The sequence below is a fragment of the Abrus precatorius genome, unplaced genomic scaffold (assembly GCF_003935025.1).
Source record: "Abrus precatorius isolate BTA unplaced genomic scaffold, Abrus_2018 Scaffold8, whole genome shotgun sequence".
In the NCBI taxonomy this organism is placed as follows: Eukaryota; Viridiplantae; Streptophyta; class Magnoliopsida; order Fabales; family Fabaceae; genus Abrus; species Abrus precatorius.
In genome coordinates, this window is record NW_020874428.1 from 1,593,058 (window position 1) to 1,615,123 (window position 22,066).

At 30.0% G+C, this 22,066-nt stretch overlaps 3 protein-coding genes across 9 annotated transcripts; 1 reads left to right on the top strand and 2 right to left on the bottom strand.

The window, feature by feature from the left end:
• The first annotated feature begins 3,448 nt into the window (after nt 1-3,448).
• On the top strand, nt 3,449-5,070 carry LOC113847395 (molybdate transporter 1-like). The gene has a single exon (XM_027476482.1). The coding sequence runs from the start codon at nt 3,530-3,532 to the stop codon at nt 4,991-4,993; it is 1,464 nt and encodes a 487-aa protein (XP_027332283.1). The 5' UTR covers nt 3,449-3,529; the 3' UTR covers nt 4,994-5,070.
• Nucleotides 5,071-10,680: 5,610 nt separating this feature from the next.
• Nucleotides 10,681-14,418, bottom strand: LOC113846567 (3-isopropylmalate dehydratase small subunit 3-like). 7 transcript variants are annotated; one of them, XM_027474995.1, is made up of 2 exons: nt 13,536-14,373; nt 10,681-11,161 (listed from the first exon to the last, which is right to left on the bottom strand). In XM_027474995.1, the coding sequence occupies exon 1, from the start codon at nt 14,293-14,295 to the stop codon at nt 13,537-13,539; it is 759 nt and encodes a 252-aa protein (XP_027330796.1). In that variant the 5' UTR covers nt 14,296-14,373; the 3' UTR covers nt 10,681-11,161; nt 13,536. The 7 variants fall into 7 exon arrangements, 6 of the variants coding, with proteins under 6 accessions (XP_027330796.1, XP_027330795.1, XP_027330792.1 ...); XM_027474994.1 differs by having other exon boundaries at nt 10,721-11,303; nt 13,536-14,418; XM_027474991.1 differs by having other exon boundaries at nt 10,828-12,692; nt 13,536-14,339.
• Nucleotides 14,419-16,096: 1,678 nt separating this feature from the next.
• Nucleotides 16,097-21,069, bottom strand: LOC113847827 (probable ADP-ribosylation factor GTPase-activating protein AGD14). Its single transcript, XM_027477120.1, has 11 exons — nt 21,016-21,069; nt 20,866-20,927; nt 20,246-20,342; nt 19,792-20,160; nt 18,590-19,261; nt 18,165-18,320; nt 17,983-18,090; nt 17,804-17,887; nt 16,616-16,751; nt 16,490-16,529; nt 16,097-16,235 (listed from the first exon to the last, which is right to left on the bottom strand). Exons 1-11 carry the CDS (start codon nt 21,067-21,069, stop codon nt 16,097-16,099), a joined length of 1,917 nt encoding a protein of 638 aa, XP_027332921.1.
• Nucleotides 21,070-22,066: the final 997 nt, after the last annotated feature.

Sequence of the window (22,066 nt, forward strand, 5' to 3'; positions counted from 1 at the left end):
AGTAATCATCTAGAGAATGGTAATGAAGAACATAATACTGTGATGGTGTGTATCCACAAGGTCGTTGATGGAGTTGTGACAATTGGAGAAATGGGTCAATAAGTGAGATGATGATTGTTCTATTCAGTGATGGATGTAAATAAGATTACCATAAAAAGTGTTTCCTGGTGACCGTGGAAATAGGCAAAAATTTGTGGATGGTGATTAGACATTAATGGTTATTCAGTATTGAATTATTGAAGATGATATTGCAAGTCATGTTCATTATGGACATTAGACAATGTATTATAAGTCCTTTCACTCATTTGATTTTTTGGTGAAAAGTGACAATAACACTTGGCAGAGATTCAATTCTTATTGTGTATATGAAAATAATTTTCTTTTTAAATTATTATAAAAAATTCAAACTTAAACATTTACATTATTTAATAAATTTTTATAAAATATAAAATTAATTAATCTAACTATTTTATGTGTATTAAATTTTACATAATTTAAACAGTTAGAAGTATGTTATTTAAAATTTAATATTTTATTATATTTAAAAAATATATTAAATATTAAAATAAAATAATAAAATAAAGTATTTTTTTCATTTTATTTTTACATAAAATTTAATAAAAATAATCTATTTGATCAAAATCTTTTAATTAATAATTTGATTAATTAATGATATTTTATAAAAAATTATTAAATATCTAAATTTGACGCTTAATATTAACAAAAAGTTTAAAATTTTAAGGTGAAGACAAAATTTTTGCATGCAAAGGATTGATAATGTAATTTTATAATAAATTAATAAACATAAAAATAATATTTTTATAGTTATTAGTACGAAAATGTTAGTTAAAAATAACCACAAAAGGTTAGACTCGACATAAGATTTTCACAAAAGTCACTATTAGAACAAAAAATATTCACTTGAATTGATAAAATTAAAAATAGTAATGCTATTATTTTTACTTGTTACAAGTAGTATTTAAAATAAATTAATTTGATAAAATATTTATTAATTTTATAAATTAATTTACTTAATAAAAAATAGTTAATTATATATTTTATATAAAATTATTAAGTAATATAAGTATGTAAATGAATGCAAAATAATTTTAAAACTATTTTTTTATGTGTAATAGTGCTCCTTTCTCCATTTGGGTTTTGGAGTTATGTTTCACAAAGAAAGAAAAATCCCAATTAGGAAAATGCAAGCAATAGAAAAGTGGGGAAGCATATTGTAAAAAATGATCATAATTTTCCAAAGATAGGGAGTAATGATTGAACATTTGGACCATCAAATTTTCCTCTAATGACTCCCTATCATAACACTTATTTTTTTATCATTAAAGTTTGTTTATTTTCATCTAAAGTAATCATTTAGTTTTTAATTTAGTGCTAATTTTCAGAAATTACTGAAAAGGTTTCTACAATCAAAGTTCGAGTTGTTTTATTATTGTTGACTTTTTTTGAGAAAATGATATGCAACGTCATGCTTGTGGATAGCTTATACCACTTGTAATTGCTTTTGGTCTCAAAATATGAATTTTGTGAGCTATAAAATATTTATTCTTGTAAAATTCTATTTAACAAATTATTTTCTCTAATTAAAAATTTATCTTTTACAATTCAATGAAGTTTTAGATTTTTATTTTTGTCTTTACAACTAGTTTTTGTGAATATTTTGATCAAGAGAAGGTATGTGCCTCATCCTCACTTCCCTTTTAACTCTTAAGAATTAACTTTTGAAAAGCCAATTGAAATATTATTAAATTTATAACCACTAATAATTTTATCTTATTTTAAATAAATTTCACATAAATATAAATTTAATTTTTTCTTTTTAATTAATTCTAATAATACATATTTTTTAGTTATTTAATAATTTTTAATTAATTTTATTAAATAACTCTAATTCTATGAGATACTTCTATCAATAATAAATTATAAACTTTCACTTAGTATAAATTATATAAGTTTTTAATTAGTTTTACCAAATATTTAAACCGTGAATTCATCACTTTGTAACAAAAGTTAAATCTTGCATTTGATCCAACTAGAATAGTTGATAAGGGGAATTAAATCGATAAATAACATAAATTATTATTAATAAAATTAGAAAAATAGATTAACATGATTACATTTTAGATTTAATAATAAAAGAATTACTTTACATAATATATATTAACAATTATCATTGGTGTATTAATGAAAGTTAGTTTAAGACATAAGTGTAAGGTTCTTAACTTTAAAAGAGTTATATAGGGTAACCTTATAATTATTTTTTAATATTAGTTAAAACAAATCATGAATGACGTAATTATTACAGTATTTAAAAATCTGAGAAAACATTATATATTTTTCTTAAATTAATAGATATTTTTTAAAATAAAAAATATTTATATTTTTTCTAAATAAACTACTAACTCTTACTATTTATTATAAACATTTAATATAAAATTAATCATAATAATTGTTCTATGTGGGAGAGAGAGAAAAAATAACCTCTTGATTTACACATTAAAGATTACCTAAACTTAATTAGTTTCATAGACTAATTATGGTTTTACCAATATATATATATATATATAAGATAAGTTTAAAAGGTAATGCATTTCTAGCCTAATACATATGAAACCCACTCATATCACGTATTCGTTTGATTTGTTGGTGATTTTTTATTCACTCTCTTATTTTTAATTTTTTAAAATAGGCCCTTCGTAATATTTTTTTTTTAATCAAATAGTTCTCATGTGTTTTTTATTTTTTATCTGATCATTATAAGTATTATAAAATGAGAGACAAAATCAAATACTTATGAGAAAAATAAATAAAAGAAACTATTTTATATAACAAAATATATTTCATAAGAAATTTGTTTTAAAAACTATGATGTAAAAAAATTGTGAATTTTTTTATGGATAAAAATTTAATTAGGCTTTCATCTAAATGTTTATGGGAAAACATTCTTCTAAAAGAATTGGATATCATCAATCTTAAAACATATTTAAAAATTAATTTGTACAATAAATTGGATCATAAAACTTTTTGTTAAGTGAATAATTAATTTGAGCCTACAATACAATGTTGTTTTCTGTCCACATCTTGCTTGCACAACTTAAGCTGTGCTTACGGCAAGGAATTATTGACCTGCCTGTTGTTGTTTTTGTTTATCTATAAAACTAAGAGTTAACATTAAATAAAACTCTTAATATTAATACTTTATCATTTTTTATATTCTAATCCACAGATTCAACAATAATTAACCCCTTAATATAATATTTGTTGTATTAATTAATTAAAATCAACATAAAGTAGATTGTCAGAAGGGATTGCTTGTTACGTTTTTTCTTTACATTATTGTTAAATGACAAGTTGCTCCTAACATTGACTTTACAAACCCCTATAAATAAACAAACAATTCCAACACATCACATTCATATTAGCTTCGCTAATTATAGTCATATGTTTGTTAGTTTGCTCTACCAATCTTTCACTTGAGATTGAGAGTTTCAAACCAAACATAACGTTTTCTATGGCATACCAAAACCCTCCTTCGATTACAATCTCAGATCCTGAAGCACAGGAAATTACTCCTACTGCTGCTGCTGCTGCTACCACCTCACAAGCCAATGGGTTCACAGCCAAAGTGGTAGTGAACAAAGTGAAAACCAACTTGGTTTTTCATTCAAAATGGGGTGAACTTAATGGTGCCATGGGTGATCTTGGCACCTATATACCAATAATTTTGGCCTTGACTCTTGCTAGGGACCTCAACCTTGGCACCACATTGATATTTACTGGTGTGTATAATATCATAACTGGTACCATTTATGGGGTCCCTATGCCGGTCCAGCCCATGAAGTCCATTGCCGCCGAAGCCTTGTCTGATACAGGCTTCGGCGTGCCGGAGATCATGGCTGCCGGTATACTAACCGGCGGCACGTTGTTTGTTTTGGGTGTGACAGGGTTGATGCAGCTTGTGTACAAGTTGATTCCTTTGAGTGTTGTGAGGGGGATTCAACTAGCACAAGGTTTGTCATTTGCTTTAACAGCGGTTAAGTATGTGAGGAACAATCAAGACTTGCCAAAGTCTAAGTCTTCGGGTTCTAGGCATTGGTTTGGGTTGGATGGGTTGGTTTTGGCCATTGTTTGTTTGTGTTTTATTGTGATTGTGAATGGGGCTGGTGAGAAGAATCGTGGGTGTTGTGCTGTTGTGGAAAGAGGTGATGATTTGGGTGAACAAAAGGATGTTGAGAGTGAAAGAAACAGGACAAGCAGGGTGAGAAAGATCATTTTCTCACTACCTTCTGCTTTTATTGTGTTTGTGGTGGGTGTGGTCTTGGCCTTCATAAGAAGGCATCAAGTGGTGCATGAAATCAAGTTTGGACCTTCCTCTATAGAAGTGGTGAAGTTCTCTAAGCATGCATGGAAGAGAGGTTTTGTGAAGGGTACAATTCCCCAACTTCCATTGTCAATTTTGAACTCTGTAATAGCGGTTTGCAAATTGTCATCAGATTTGTTCCCAGGAAAGGATTTTTCAGCCACTTCATTGTCAGTGACAGTGGGGTTGATGAATTTGGTTGGTTGTTGGTTTGGTGCAATGCCATGTTGCCATGGTGCTGGTGGACTTGCAGGGCAATACAAATTTGGTGGTAGGAGTGGTGGGTGTGTGGCACTTCTTGGTGCTGCCAAATTGGTGTTGGGTTTAGTGTTGGGAACTTCTTTGGCACACATTTTACAGCAGTTTCCTGTGGGGATCTTAGGTGTGTTGCTGCTATTTGCTGGAATTGAATTAGCCATGTGTGCTAGGGACATGAATACTAAAGAAGATTCCTTTGTGGCGCTTATTTGCACCTCAGTTTCACTTGTGGGATCAAGTGCAGCTCTTGGCTTTTTGTGTGGAATGATTGCTTATGTGCTTCTTAAGCTAAGGAATTGGACAATGGATAAACCACTTTCTACCATTTGGATGCAGAAAAGCCCGGAGCAAGCATGAAGAAAGGGTGTAAATATATTTATATTTGCTATATTGCATGCATATCTAGTGCTCTTAATTTGTCTGTAAATAAGTCAATAGTAATGCTTTTATTTTATTTTTTTTCTTCTTGAATTTAGTTGGTACTTGATACCGAATAGGGGGTTGAAGGGGTTTATAGTAGTCTTAATAGTAATGAGTGTGGACCAAAATTTGCAGGAACTTGAACAGTTGTTGCATTTGATCTTTGTACTTGGCGTATATAATCATGTACGTAATGTTGGGTATCAATTAATAGAATAAAGTTGATTCAGTTAATAGAATCTCTTATTTGTGTGTGTCTATGCTGAGTTGTGGGTGGATTCTTGAACTCATGAGAGCAATGAACATTAAATGGTCAAAATCAGTACCTTTCCATTATGAGCTAATGTGATGGGTATATGCAAAGCAAATTGTGACTGCAATTTGGGGTTGCTGTGATCATCAGTTGTGACTGCTTTAATGCAGAAACTAGCGATTTTTACCCACATATATATCTATGTGTGAGTGAAATTTATCATCAATTTAACCATTCTACAGAGAAGTTTCTATCGCGTAAGTTATGGTTGTAAAATTTAAGATTAATTTAATTTTGTTAATATTTCATTCATTTATGTCAAAATTATTAACATAATATATACTTTTAAAATATAAAAATTCATTATATTTTTATTTTCAAAATTAAATATAAATAATTAATGCAATAAATAATTAATTCCTAATAGTTAAATCAATAAAAATACTATATATATTTTGTTATGAGTCACACTATTATCTAATTAACAATTTTATATAAAAAATAATTTTATTAGTTTAACTGCTGAGTTATTATTATATATTATCTTAAATATTTATGTCAATTTTTATTAAAATAAAATAATTATAAAAATATAATTAAATGATTTTTAATTCGAATAAGATTGTCTCTTACAGAAAATACATATGGTCTAAATTAAAAAGTCTATATAAATTTAATTTTAATATATGTGGATAGGATAACAAATAATATTGAACTAATATAAAATTATGTAATGGTCGAAATGATTGAAACTTTTAATTTAAAGATAAAATTTTAAGATTAAGTTATTTAATAAAAAATTATTAAACAATGTGAAAGTAAATATAACTTCTGTCAATGTAATTTGATTTGTTTTCATAAAATAATAATATATAAAAATAAATTTAAGTAAAGAATAAAGACTCTTGAGATATTATATTCATAATAAATTACATAAAATAATTATAAACATTTTTAATAAAAATTATAATTTTTTAATAATTTTGTACCATTTTGTATTTAAAAATGATTTAATAATATTAAATTATGATTTATAAATAAAATTATTTACAGGAATAATTTAATTTAATTTTTTATATAATTTTTTCATTATTTGAGATTTTTTTGACAATTCTTCTGTTAACATTTTCTGTTGGATTTGTATAATAATATTTTCTTGTTTATATTTGTTGTCCAATTTTTTATTATCCACTCTTAATTTTGTAATATAATTTTTTCTACAATTTTTAATTAATTTTTTCTACAATATTTTTCAGTTTCAATAATTTTATTATAAATAACTATATTTGTTGTATAATTACTTATTAAGTTTTATAATGTTTATAATATAATGTTGTTATTTCATGTTTATTATTATTATTATTGTATATACTTTTTTCTATTAAAATTTCATATAATCTCAATGAATAGTTTTATATATTTATAATAAAAACAATTATCATTAAAAAAATTCTGAATAGATATTTTGAGCTGTATATCTTTTTAGAGTTATTATTTTCTTATAACTTAAGTACTGTTATTTAAATGTTATTAGTATTATTTATCAATGAAAATTTTTATTTTAGCAAAATTACTATATTTAATATTATTACAAAATATTAAAATTAAACTTTAATTTTCATTAAAAAATAACACCAACCATATTTATAGAATTATTATATTTTCTTAGAAAAAGTTGAATCATGAGTGAAAATATACAATTTTTATGTAACATTGACAAGGGAGAAAGAAACTTAACCATCATAATTAAGAACTAGTTAATTATTACAAAATTAACATTTTCACTAATCTTGATTAATGAAGTTATTATCCCACAATTTTAATAATATTAACACAATAATATCATACATATTATAGAATCTTGACCAATATTCTTTTAGACATAAAAATGAAGATTTGGTGCTTGAATGAATCTAGTTTGACATGGGCTTGCCGGCCCCTTCTATCCAACAAAAAATGGTGGCATGACTCTATTCCAACTTAAGGGTACTGGTTACCTTTATCATACATTATTGCCTTATTCGGCAGTAAGTGCATTTGAAACCAATTAAGGGCTTCTAAGACAAGATTTAAGCCATAATTATGAGTGGCATAGAGCATAGTTAGTAAGAGCTTCACTTGTTGCTGACATTTTCTCCTTCTCACTGTATATATCGTCATCTACCAAATTATAGAATCACCAAAAATTAACATCATATACTGTTATCTTTAGCTCTTACTTTTATGATTTTATCAATTTTATAAATACCCATCTTGAAAATAAATCACTAATATAAAAGGGATTCATTTAAATATCTATTTTCTGAGTTGTACTACAAATATTTTCCTTAAGCAATAACTCCCTAGGATTTTGAAGTTATATGGACTTGTTTGCGCCTCTGTTCATTTAAGAGGATGACGCTAAGGAAAATTCTTGCACTCTTGGGTTGCAAAGAACAACAAATAATGGTTAAAAAGAATACCTTTTCATTCTGAGGTAATGTGATAGATAACCTTTAGGCCAAAAATCAAAGATTTGGTGCTGAGCTTGTAGTCCCTCTAATGTGCCTTTATCCAACATTAAGTGGTGGCATGACTCTGTTCCAACTTTTGGAATTAGCCCAAAAACAAAACCATACTTGCTATTACTTACAGTGCTGATTTGTTTGTCCTGTTCCATTTTCTATTTCAAATTTCAACTCTTAATTACTATCTGCCACAACATAATAAAAATAGCTTTGTTCTTATGGATTGGATGATAATGGCCAATGATATCAACACCTGTAACAGATTAATTCTTCGACTGCGGTGAATTGTTAATGGAGATTAAACCTTCATAATAACCGTGGCGATTAAAACTTTAGCATTAGCTTAGTCTTGTTTTGCCTCCATATTGCTGGGTCATAGTACGAATTTTTTATGGGTCCATAAGCTTCTTTTTCTTGTTTTTACTACACGGTCCATAATTGCTAAATCAATTAAATTATCAGCTTCTTTTCGTGGGTTGCATAATCTTCATGGGCCACCGTATATCCTTTAACGCCCTTCCTCCTTTATACTTCTAAAATTATTGTTGATTGAATATTGTCTTGGAACTTGTGAAACTAAAACTAATAATATATTTTTTAATGCATTCTTAATTACTAGGTAAAATCTATTAAAAAAAATTATAAAATTTTTTAAAAATATTAATTTATAAATGAAAAAAATAAAATTCACATAATTTTTAATAAAATTTAGCCATTAATAAAAAATATGTTAGAGAATGTTGCTAATAATATTCGTTGCAGCTTTAAAGATATAACTCTAGAATATTCAGGTTATTGACTCTTCCTCGGATTGTTCACGTCAAATTCATTGATGACTCTACACTACAGCTTTTTAATCTAATTAAGAGTTCATTTCCATTCTATTACTCTATGCGCTTAACATTTCTTTTAATCATATTACATTACTGGTCATTGTAAGTGAAAAAAAATTAAATCAGATGTTCGCCCTAGTGACTGGATTGTGCTGCTGCTAACTGTGGTGCACACAACTTTGCTAGCCGCTCAAGCTGCTTCAAGGATGACTTAGCTGGAGGCTATAACAGTGACATCTTGCGCTCTAGAGGTTTTGGTGGCAATGGAAGACCTGGATGGAAGTCTGGTGATATGCAACAGGTTATTGATTTCTTGTTTACTCAGTTTTTAACTATTGGTTTTTCTTGCTGCCTTTGATGTTTGAAGAATATGACATATATAACAAACCAAGGTTATAGGCATGCAACTGATATCTTTATTGGTTCCCCTTTCTTTGACTGCTTTTATAAATTTGCATACTTTGAATGGTTGTCCCCTTTGCTTAGTGATCATAGGTGCAAAATATAGTTCATTTCACTATTTATTTAAATAGGTAAAAGTAAAACAGTAGTCTTTCTCTGTGTTTCTTGTCATGGCAAAATTTTATTTTATTTTATTTTATTTTTCCTTGAGAAGATCAGGATGCAATGAGCACAACTTTGCTAGCAGAATGGAATGTTTTAAATGCAGTGCCCCAAGGGACACGTACTAGAAATGAGATTATCCAAAAAAGAATACTACATTAATCAAGATTTCTTTACTAATTTCTTTGGGATGTTAAAGACAGTGTGAATTCTGAAAAGGGGTTTAAAATGCTATGTTACAGAGAAGCTACATCCCTTAGGATATACCTCAAGAACAACAGCAATGCTGTTTTGGTGCTTTAAACTATTTTCTTTAGTTTTTGTGTTAAGAGTTCATTTATTGTATGGTGCGTGGTTTTCTTAACTGAATATGAATCTCCTGTCTTTTCTCATGAGATGAACCAGTACTTTCTAAACGCATATGTCAGAAGGTGTGATGGAATTATCCATTATTCACCTCACCATCACGGAGTGGACCAGGTTATTTTGTATAAATAGCAGCAACCAAAGTTAGCATGCATCGGGTTCATATGGTACGCCATTTATTACTATTTAGTAACTGAAAAACAAAATGGAACTAGATACATAGAAGTCCACTAAGCAATTTATTTAACAAGGAATAACCTTTTAAACCTTTCAGTTTACCAAGATAATCCTTGAATTAATTTTGAATCAGCATTGCAATTAGTTCAATTCGATTAATAAGGGTAGAAATAAGGAAGACAAAGACCTTTGTCATGTAATTATTAAGTTAAGCATATTTTAAATGGCCAGCATATCAGTCCTAGGGCAGAGTACCCATTACTGAGATATATTCCTTAATGAGTGAAATAAGCAAAAGAAGAAATTTGCTCAAGAAATTTACTTGAAAAGCACACTAAAATAAAAAGGCACGGCTGCACTAACAATTTTGCGTATGCACATGCTAGACATAGAAATTCATTATAAACATTGACAGATGCAAATGGTTACTAACAACGATGCACAGATGTAGCTGTAGTTTAATAAAGATTTAAGCCTTCCAATGTTTTCCAAATATTAAGCATGACAATGCACTCAAGCTCGTCAGTTCATGTGGCATAGTACCGTCTCTTGGGAGACTACTAGATCAATATTCAAATCCACCATATTCCAAAATATAGACATTATTGGGATAAAGATAATATAGAAATAGCCAAGGTATCACAGAACTCTTAACACCTTATTGCAGGGTTTAGCATAAGACAAATATTGTTGGCACTTGTTTGATGAAGTAAAGAACATAATAGATAAATTATATGCCCATTGCGTACTAGAGCAAAACAGAGTTAGTTCCTAGTGAAGAATATAAATTAAGAAATTGAAAGGCCAAAATTTGCTCAAACGTTACAGTCGACTTTGCCTGTTTGAAAATATTTCAAATTCACCTAAATTAAACTCTTAGGTAATTACACCAAAACAAAAACACCTCAATCACACCACCCATAAAAAGAAGTAGCTTCCCATTCTTTTTTCAACTCCTGGTTAAGAAAATATGAACTGCCATGCAATTCAAATTTTACATGCATAAGTATGTTCAAATTCAAGAAAAACTGCAACAGTTCTTCAATTTCTCATAAGTCATAACCAACCTAGAAGAAATCCACAAATTTTAAAAGTTTACATAGATCTACAACTCTGCATCACAGGGAATATTTTAAAAGTAATACAGTAAAAAAGCAAGTCTTTAAAATGGGGCATTTGTCAGAGCATCTACTTTTCTTCTTAATCAGAAAATACGCTAACTGCATTTAATTAAAAGAACTATCTATTAAAACAATATCACCACATATTATGTGCTAGGGGAAATTCATTCATTCTGAAGCTTCTCCAGATAAAACCCAGCTGCTAGAGTTGCATCAGTTGCAAGCACTCCAATCCGCAAAGAATTACCAGCTTCAAGTGGCTTTCACTTAGCTTCTTGAGCTTCCTGGCAACACACTCAGCCATGTGAAGAAAAGGAAAGAACATCCCTCTGACATCTTTTTATACCAAGAAGGTGATACATGACAAGGCATCACAATGCAACGAGCCCCAGAAGACTCAAGAAAAACCCTTTTATTTATAACATTCTGCACAACAGATGAATAATCCAATTTCAAATTTTCCACTTTACTAGTACTAGAAACAAAATAACCTCTTTCATAAGACAAAAGCTCCCTACTCAAAGAGGATCAGAACATAGTACCAAAGGAGGGGGGTTTCCTCCATCTTCAGAACCGAACTCCACAATTTTCCTAAAAGAATTTGAGAGTAGCATAAATAGATACCCCTCCAATTGTTCCCCCGCTACTGGAGTGATTGACCAAAGGGGTAGCAGATCCATAAAGTTCCAAATCCTCGGAAAGTTCATCACTTTCATATGTGTTTAAAATAATTGATGATGGAGGTGCAGCTTTTACTTGGCAAGACCGTGTCTTGTACAGGTTTCTAGGTGAATTAACATAGCCTAATGTCTGAGACAGACAACATAAGCTCTGGAAAGACATTGTCAAAATGACATGGAACATCTCCAATGTGTGAATTCTTAACAAAGCATATTCATGATATCAGATAAGAAATTGTTTAACATATACAAAACATTCAAATGCAGAGACTTGTTAACTAACCGGTGGAGTACAATGAATGCATGTCTCACTTTGCTGTCTCGTATTTATGATGACTTATTGACTGTTTAGAAAAAAAAAATGTTCAATTGTATTTCTAATATCTTCAGCTTAGATTATATGCAATTTTGATTATTTTAATTTTTTTTTGGGCCAATAAGTTTTTTAATTAAGAAAAACTGGTGCATCTATCAAAATTCTTGTTTAAACCTCTTTAGTCTTTGTTTTCTATTCAAGTATGTGTAGGTTTATCATGCATTTGGAGCAAGAAATTGTTTGAAAACGGTTTTCGTTTGTGCAACTGGCATTAGGAGATCAGTTTCGACGCATCTTCCTGAAGTCAAAATACAAGATAAAACTTCAGGCCGAAACATTTTTTTTTTTGCCATTTTTTATATTATTTTGTTGTTAATCAAAACATGGTTATTGTATTTTGTACAACATTTGGAAATTTAAAACATTATTCCCCCTGTTATCAACTATATTATTTAAAATCAGGCCTATCCAAGTCAGCACTTGGTACAAACTGAGAATAAACTAAAGATCCTGCTGATACAGAAGGCATCTATAGTTTCAAATGTTCTAATGGAAGCCTTAACATCCAGGAAAACTGCATATTTCCTACAGTCTAACGCCAAATTACAATGCTAATCTTCAACCAATTAACTTTCTCCTTAGAAAGACAATACACAATTCAGTAGTTTATCTGCAGAATTGACTGTTAATTGAAACTGCATTATGAGAGAGAATCTGAATTGAGCAGGCAGTGTACCGCAAGTACTCAAATAATTGGGTAGTTGCTAGTGGCTGCCAAGAAAGTTGACACAGTTCCAACAAATCCATAAACTGTTCCAGCTTCCCCAAATGTCTACTGTCACATGCAACATCTATCTGGGGGGTAAAAAGTTTTCCAATCCAATCGATGCAGACACATATGTTAGAACCCCAAAGAAAACATAGAACAAAAGTCTGGTCTCATCTACGTCAAGAACAAATATAAATAAGAGCCGAGCCAACAAGATTTTGGATTCATCGACACGCTAATTTAACTTTCAAAAATGATGTAAAAACCTTGTTGAATGTTGAGAACAAATCAAACAACAAAATCTCAAATGAATGACAATAGCATCCGCTCCATTGTATTATTTTCATTTTTAAAATACCATAATAACATCAACAATCAAATTAATCTGAAAATGGTTTCCATGGAATTATTCCGCATGTCACAGCATCTAACCTCGGGGTAGGCAATATTAGTTTACTCTTTTAAATTTTGAGTTAACTTGCAATATTAGCCTACTCTTTTCAATACTTACTTCCCTTCTTAGGTTGGGATGACAAGTAATGGAAACGGGGGATCTATCATAACTCTTGCAGTTCCTAAGAATGTCATAGGAACCCTTTTCTACCTGTTCTTCGGTTCACTATCAAGAATTTAACTACCCACAATTCATGCAGTCCTTATACAGTGAAAGCTTGTTAATGATCATAACTTGCATATCTAACATTCATTGTTTAGTTTCTTCAAGTTAGTCTTTCATAATCAATAGCACATCTAACATATATAAGTTTTTGCTTCATCATCTTTTCTTGAGCAAACCCTAAGCATTAATCACTTTAATCCTGAATTTTAAATCCTCATATAGTCCCCAATTACATAATTAGCCTATAAAGTAATTGAATAGAAGAATGCAATACCTCAACGAGAGGGAATCATGCCGGTGTTCCTAGCATACGCAAAGATACCACCGGCCTCAATCACAGGACCCGCATCGCCGATCGGTTTCAACCGATACTCCTTTCCGGTGGTATGATTGATCAACCGATTCTCTCCGAGCTCGATCGTCACCACGTCGCCGGTTCTGCACTCCTCGCAGAGGCGACTCTCCGATTCCAGCGGATACACCTCGCCTGTCGCCACCGAGTTTCGGAAGAAGATGCGAGCGTAGGACTCGGCCACGACGGCAGCGACACCGGAGGCGCCGAGCGCGACGGGCGCGTGCTCGCGGGAGGAGCCGCAACCGAAGTTAGCGCCGGCGATGATGATGGCGTACTTAGTTTTGGTCTCGCCGGGATCGATGAATCGAGTGGCGTAGGAAGCGGGGAGACCAACGAGGGCGAAGGAACCAAGCTTCTCGTACTCGTCGGGCTTGGAAGGGACGAGGGTGAGGTACTCGGCGGGAATGATCTGGTCGGTGTCGATGTTGTCGCCGACGACGTAGCAGAGGCCGTGGAAGGATGCGGATGCTGATGCCGAGGCGGAAGGAAACGCGTGGGCGCGTGGGGTTCGAAGAGAGAGAGTGAGGTTTGCTGGAGAAGTGGGAAATGAAAGAAATCGAGAAGATGAAGAAGAAGGAGAAGATGAAAGAAGAGATAAGGATTGTTTTTTGGACGAAGCGAATGCGAGTATTCGAGGAACGGTTGCAACTGCTGTTGAAGAGAACGCCGCCATCGCCATTGCCACTGTTCAACAACACACCCTCACTCTGATTTTCCTTTCAGCAGCCACCAAACAAGTCCTTATTGTGTAGGCTGTGGTAGGTGACTTCCTCGTTTAAGTTTCTATAATAATAATTTTCTTGTTTCTATTTGTTGTCCATTTTTTTTTTATCCATTCTTAATTTTGTAATATAATTTTTTCTACAATTTTTAATTAATTGCCTCTACAATATTTTTTTTATTTTCAGTAATTTTATTGTGAATAATTATATTTTTTGTATAATTACTTATTTTTTTTATAACATTGATACTATAATTCCGTTATTTTATATGTTTATTATTTTCATTTTTACTGTAAAGTATTTGTGATTTTATATTATTATTATTATTATTATTATTATTATTATTATTATAGGTGTGTGTACGTACGAACGACATTAAAAATATTATGTAAACTTTTTCTCATTCAGATTTCATATCATCTCAATGAATAATTTTATATATTTATGATAAAAATAATTATCATTAACAAAATTCTGAATAGATATTCTGAGCGTATATCTTTGTAGAGCTATTATTTTCTTATAACTTAAGTACTGCTATTTAAATGCTGTTATTATTGTTTATAAATTAAATTTTTTATTTTAGCAAAATTACTATATTTAATATTATTACAAAATATTAAAATTAAACTTTAATTTTAATTAAAAAATAACACCAACCATATTTACAAAATTGTTATCTTTGCATAGAAAAAGTTGAATCATGAGTAAAAATATAAAATTTATATGTATTACGTTGACAGGGGAGAAAGAAACTTAATCATCATAATTAATAATTAATTAATTATTGTAAAATTAACATTATTACTCATCTTGATTAAAGAAGTTATTATCTCACAATCTTAATAATATTAACCCATAATATCATAATAGAGTGTCTTGTTAATAATATTTTTTGCAACTTTAAAGACATAATTCTATAATATTAAGTTCATGACTCTTCTTCTGAATTGTTCACTTTCTAGATGTATACATCCAAGAAGATATCCAATTATACCTTCAAACATATTTTGATTATTATTATCATTGTTGAAAATTGATGAAAAGAAGACATGTGGTGGTTCTTTGAAAGCAAAATTCTAACTAACTTAATTTGATGCTCAAATTTGCTCTCTAAGACTAACACATAGTTATGTGTTTAGACTCATGCATTTAAGGCAAAAAAAAACATATAGAATCTTCATATAATATAATGCACAAAAAATTAAGAGAGAAAAAAAAATAAGAAGAGAGGCAGGGAAAGCTAGAAAAAAGTATTTTTGTGCATAAGTCAAGCGAATGAAATTACAACATATTTGCAAAAAAATAAAATAAAAATAAAAGCCTAACTAGTTTCAAAATTGAACTTTTTTAACAACATCTATTGTTATAAGTAAAAATCAAATCAACATTAACATGGTCTATGACAACAATTATAGTAAAAAAAGACAAGATCAAATTTATTATTCTAAGATTTAGTTCTCGCCCATGACAGTCAGAAAACATTAATTTGGTTTGCATTGTTATGTATTAGAATTGTACAAATTTACATGCAATTCTATTAAGTAAAATTATGACCATGTTGGTTTGGATATATGGTTTTCACTCTTGCACAAGACTTTTTGCATACACTGGAGAACATGTCCGTGCCATGTTCTTTTACATTTACATTAGACATGAATCTAACTCAACTTGGCATAAGATCATAGTGATTCTCCAATTTTTGTGATCAATACAAGATAAAACTAAAAGATTGTGACAGTATGACAAATATTTAAACTAATCAAATGGGTTTCCTCTTGTATTGGAAAAGGAATTTGTAGTTTTGGGGATCTCATACACCCCACCTAAATGTTGAATGGTATCTCGAAGTCCAAAAGCAGAACTCTCACTATTGAAGCTGTCAGCTCTCTGTGGTCTACAAAATATTATAAAAGCAATTACAATTAGAAATAAGATTAAAATTCTCAACTAAGAATATAACCTTACCATTGGTAGTGAAATCTTATAAATAACTAATTATGCAAAAAGAAATAGAATATTTGACATCATAAACATTCGAGATTTGGAGTATTTTGAATAAAAGAGAAACTAGGTTGGTGGCATGCTTTAGCTTATAATCCATTGACTATAGCATAAAGAATAGAAAATATTATCAAGCATATAATTTACCTGGTAGGTTTCTCCTTATTAACTTGATCAATGTATATTCCTGAGAAGATTGAATAAAAATAACCATAAAAAAATAAAATAAAGAATAAAATCTTCTAGGAAAATGGAAGATAGCAAGAGAAATACCCATAGGAATTGGGGATGCATAATTTGGAGGCTGAGATGCCATTGTCTCTAAAGACCCTAGGCTTGAAACATGCATTAATCCTGTTTTGGGTGATGCAGCTGGCATTCTACTATGCGAAGATGTCGTAGTAGGAAGCTATATATAGACAAATACCATCAGTCTTAAAGGTTAAATAATTTACTTATTTCCCTTAAATATGTAAACGTTAAGGAATACAAGGTTGATAATAAATTAATAATACAAATACAAAGGATGATGAGAACTTTTACTTCAGGATAAGCTATCAAGACATTTCAATAAAGTTGTTTAGAACAATTATTTAATAAGAAAACAAGAGGTTGAGAGCATAAGACCAGATAATAAGACATCATCTCAGAAAAGAGAAATCAAGTTTAAACAAAATGAAAAAAAAAAAAAAAAAAACACATTACATACAGAAACATCAATGTTTTAATGACTCCAATCTGGTTGTCTATCTATTCCAGGACATTCTTAGAGGACCCATTCATTGTATTTGACAAAGGAAACCCTCCTCCATCCCCTATCCAAAAGCATTTCAGCGTGGCAAACATTATTTACTCAATGAATGGAAAGTTCTATGGTCTTAATCCAGTAAGAAATTAAAAATGCAAAAAACTTCTCCCTTAAAAATGTTCAATTTTTAACAATTTGTTCATATTTACTCAAATAATTAATGGGATCAATAAGTTTTGTAATACTGCAGAGTTGTTAACCATAGGGATGAACAGTATACAACTACAAACCAGTTCACATAAAATATTGTTAAGCCTTAGTCCTAAAAGTAAGTCCTTCTTTATGAGTTTCAACTTGTAAACAAATGTTCTAAATGGTTTATAATAATGAATCATATGTGCTCATTAAATTAGATCAATAAAGTGCATGCGGGAAAAAATGCTTCCTAAGTGATAAATTTCGTTAATTAATTATACTCCTCCAGAAGGATACATTAAAATGAGATACGAATTGAGTGTAAACTAAACTTGATATTTAGTTAATTATGTGATTATTTCATCTCACTGGCTTTGATCAATTAGAGTGTTTCTTCTTTTTCTATGTTATGAATTTTCACAAGAGTTTCAGGTTTAATTGCAGAAATAAGCTTAAAATATATTAAAAAAACAAGAATAGTTTGCAACAACACTAAATTAAATTAACATTTTACATACTGAAGATGCGTGGGTTAGACTTCTTCCCTCAATTACTTCAAAAGGATTTGTGGACTTTGGCGTAATGGGAAGGGTTGAGGGAGGCTGTCAATGAAACATCACATCAATTAATCGACATCCATATCTAAACCAAGGGAAGAGAAAAATAAAATTAATAATAGAGTTGCATATAATGGTACCATAGCATTAGGGTAATAATGCATGCCATATTTCATGCCATGAGGTTGAACATTTTGCCAACCTACATGTGATGCAGGGCCAGCTGAGTAGCTTGATGTAAAAAGATCCTGCAGAGAATTCAGTTATGCGTTAAAGTTCTTTTATCTTAAAAGAATTGTTATGACTACAGTACATCTATTACCTCTGGAAGTTCCATTCTTCCACTAGACCTAGTTTCCACATTACTAAACTTAGAACCTACATCAAGTCTGGTTTCTTGAGTAGGTTTTGAGGTAATTTGAGAAGATGGTTCAGCAAAAACACTTGAAGTGTCGTTTGTATTAGGAGCAATTGATGGCTGTATGTAATCAAATTAAAAAACAAAATGAGTAACTATGTAAGTAGATAAATAGAAATAAAACTAAGGCTCTAAAATGCAAGACAATGATGGCGTTTGCTTGCTCTTCTTCTACACATTTCAATATATAAATTACAAAAACTATGTTAGTAATGTTACTTCCTAATATGGGCTGAAACAATGGAATAAGCTAGATTTTACCAAAGAAATTGATAGTAATATTGAGATTTCAATATTTAATGTATAGAAAGCCATGCTAGATATCTCACCTGATTATTTGAAGCTACATTTTTCACTAATGCATTTGTTGGTTGGATGGTTGAGCTATAACCTGTTGATATAGAAGGAATATATTGCATGCTTGATGGTTTTTGTGCATGTGAAACTTTAATGGAGTCTTTTGCTTCATGTACCTCAGCATGTGGAGGAAATTCATTAGAAGGTTGTGCTAACTCAGTGGTAGTATTTGATGTAAGAGACCAAAAACTAGTATTGTTGGGTGTTGTAGTTTTTTGTTCTATTGAAGTAGGTGGAAAATCCCAAGTACAAGCATTTTCTACTATTCTAGTTGTTGGATCATTATTATCACCACTTGGAACTTGTGACATGCCACCAGTCCCTGGAGTCAAAGGGCCTGACAATTCAAAAAGTAAAAGGTCTAAAGGATTTTTTGCAGATGTTGTTGTTTCAAATGTTGCCTCTGTTGTAGAAGGTTTCAAGTTATTTGTGCTTGGAATTTTAGGATCATTGCCCTCTGTTGAAGGTTCAAATATTGCCCAGTTACTTTCATCTGATTGTGGTAAACACAATGTATTCGATCCAACTCCAGCAACAACATCAGAAACCTGAGACTTTGAACTCAAACTAGTGGAGCTTTCTTGATTTATAACTCGTTCAGATGGATTTTCCTCAATAGAACCCTCACCACCAGAAGGTGTGACCTTTTAAAATTGAAATTTATGAAAGATTTAGTTCAAATGATCATTTATAACTTCATAATACAACAATATGTTCTCCTAAAATATAATACAAACTCTATAGGACATGTATCACAAACAAAAATATAGATGTTCTTGATTGTTGTTTCCAAAACAATATAAAAATTCTATCTCAGCATCCAAAAAAAAGTACATTAAGATATAAAAAATCATGAGGAGAATGCATACACAACACCAAATTATGCCAGATAGACTTGGTAGAAGAATTTTTCCTATCATGGATACACATTCTTAATATAAGTGCACCACTAGAAGCTAAAAAAGGGGGATTCACATTGTTATGAGACTAAATACGTGCAGACTTAAAACACAGTCACATTGATAAAGAATGCAATGCATTGCTGCTTCCGAGCTTGAGAAGGAAACAACAAAGGAAAGTAACTCTAAAAAAAGCTAAAAATTTATAAGAAATACAAATAACAAGAAAAATATAATACAAGTAAATAGTTGATTTTGTGCTTGAGGAGGTTCACCTCGTGTAGAGATAGAGCATTTTCCCTTAATATATCTCCCAAAGAACGTGTAACAGGGAGTTGGGCTTTATCCACATTCTTCTGACCATCAATTGAAATTTGTCTTAGCTTTAATTCTAAATTTGAATGTCTTCGACTTTTATAGTCATCATCTCGAAACCTGTCATCAACAACTTCAAATTTTATAGGACTCCTAGTGTAGCTTCCTTGCCTGATATATTTTTGTGTATATCTAGGACTTCTACTTTCATCATATAAATATCTGAAACTTGTGTCATCACTTCTTGCACCAGGATTTGAATGAGGACCTTTGAACTCAAAACAAAGTGAATTACTCTTCCTACTTCCATAGGATTCCTCCTTATTATTCTGTATACAAAAAACAAACTCATTTCAATTGTCTCTTTTTTGTTAAGTCATGATAATCGATGAAAAAAAAGGTATATAAAATTACCAATCTAATATTGGAAATATTGTCATTACTCCTTTCACCAGTAAATCTTCTCTCCACATAGACATGCTTGATAAATTCTCGAAGCTTGTGTATATTACTGGAAACAAAGATTTGAATTAGGAGAGATGTCATATAAACTATCACTATAAGGGTGTGCTAAGGTGAGTAGCATAAGCAAGCACTTGTTCAATCTTATTAAATCATCACTCATTCATAATTTTTTTAGGAGGAATGGGATGATGCAATTTTTTCATAAGTTTGATTACGAAGCTTTTTTGAAAAAAAATGGGTTTCTGGAGCTTAAAGGAAAGTCATAGATTGTTTTCACACATAAAAATTCTAAATTACTAGATTGCATATATTTGACTGATAAAAAAAAGTATTTAAATTTTAAGTTAGAAATTTTTTACATAAACACAAAAACTTTGAAATGACATGTCATAAAAAATTTAAAATCTCTTTTATTATATTTAATTTTTTTAATTATCATTCATAATTCTTCTCATTCTTTATTAACATTTTAAGTTGTTATGTTTCAAGAATTCTAAAATTCTTGATTCAAACACAACCATAAGTTCTTCCAAACACACACTACTAGGGAACAAGAGATAAAAAATTACCAGGAATCAGGATAAGAATGACGTAAAGAATTCCATTCTTTAAAATAAATCTGCTTTGCTCTCTGTGCATGGATAATGTTAAACATTTGTTACTAAATTACTAGTAGCTTGAAATTTGAGAAAAAATAAAAATAGCTTGATCAAGCATACCTCATTTCCACCTGCTTGAAGAGCATTGACTTCTTCTGCAGTAAATTTAGCCATTGATACTGATTTTACTCTATGGGTAAACTCTCGACTGAGATTCATATAACATAGTAAGTACAGACAAATGAACTTTCAACAATTATCTGAAAAATCAATCTGTACTAATTACAAATAAAGTTTGTGTGGAACATGAATAATTAAAAATACACATGAAAATAAATATATATCAATCCATTAAGGGCCTTAATCATTAAAAACCAAAAACAAATTTAAAATTATTTCAATGCTTACTGTATCCCACTGCAATTTGTGCAGATAAATGTCGAAAAAGTTGTACAGACATATTGTGGTCCCTAATTCATAAAAATATTCAATGTTACATAAGATGAATTGTAATGTAAGACTGTTGTGTGTGTATGAAATGTATCAACAGTTTTCATTTAAAAGTTACGAGAACTTTAAATTTTGACTATAGATAGCTAAAATTTAAGGTTAGTAGTCTATAATGATCACTTAAAAAAGTTACATGCATCAATTTTTTTTAATTTTTACCATTTAAATAGAATTTAATAATTTATTTCATTTTTTACAATAAATTTAACGCTAATTTACTCTTCACATAAAAAAAATTCGTATTCAATGATCATTGAGACAACCAATTTATTGTGAGAATATGAGGAAAGAAATCTTAACTATGTAATATTGTATAATGATTCGATTAAAACGCCAATTAAAAAAAAAAAAAAAAAACATATGGACAAACATTGAAAACAAAGGTACAGGTTCATATGTCTTTTATCTTAAGTAGAAGCCATTGTTCTGTTACACATGATTTTTCTTTGGAAGAATTTGTAGAAAAAGTTTACAAGTCTTATAAGGTTTTTTTAACTTACTTTGATAAAAAAAATTATTTTTAACTTATTTAATAAATCTTATAGTAAAATTTATGGCATAAATTATCATTTAAAATTAACATATTGAATAAGAGCATAATTAAATTGTAAATTCAAACACACTTACAGACGTTTTTTAACTAAATAAGATCTACCAACAT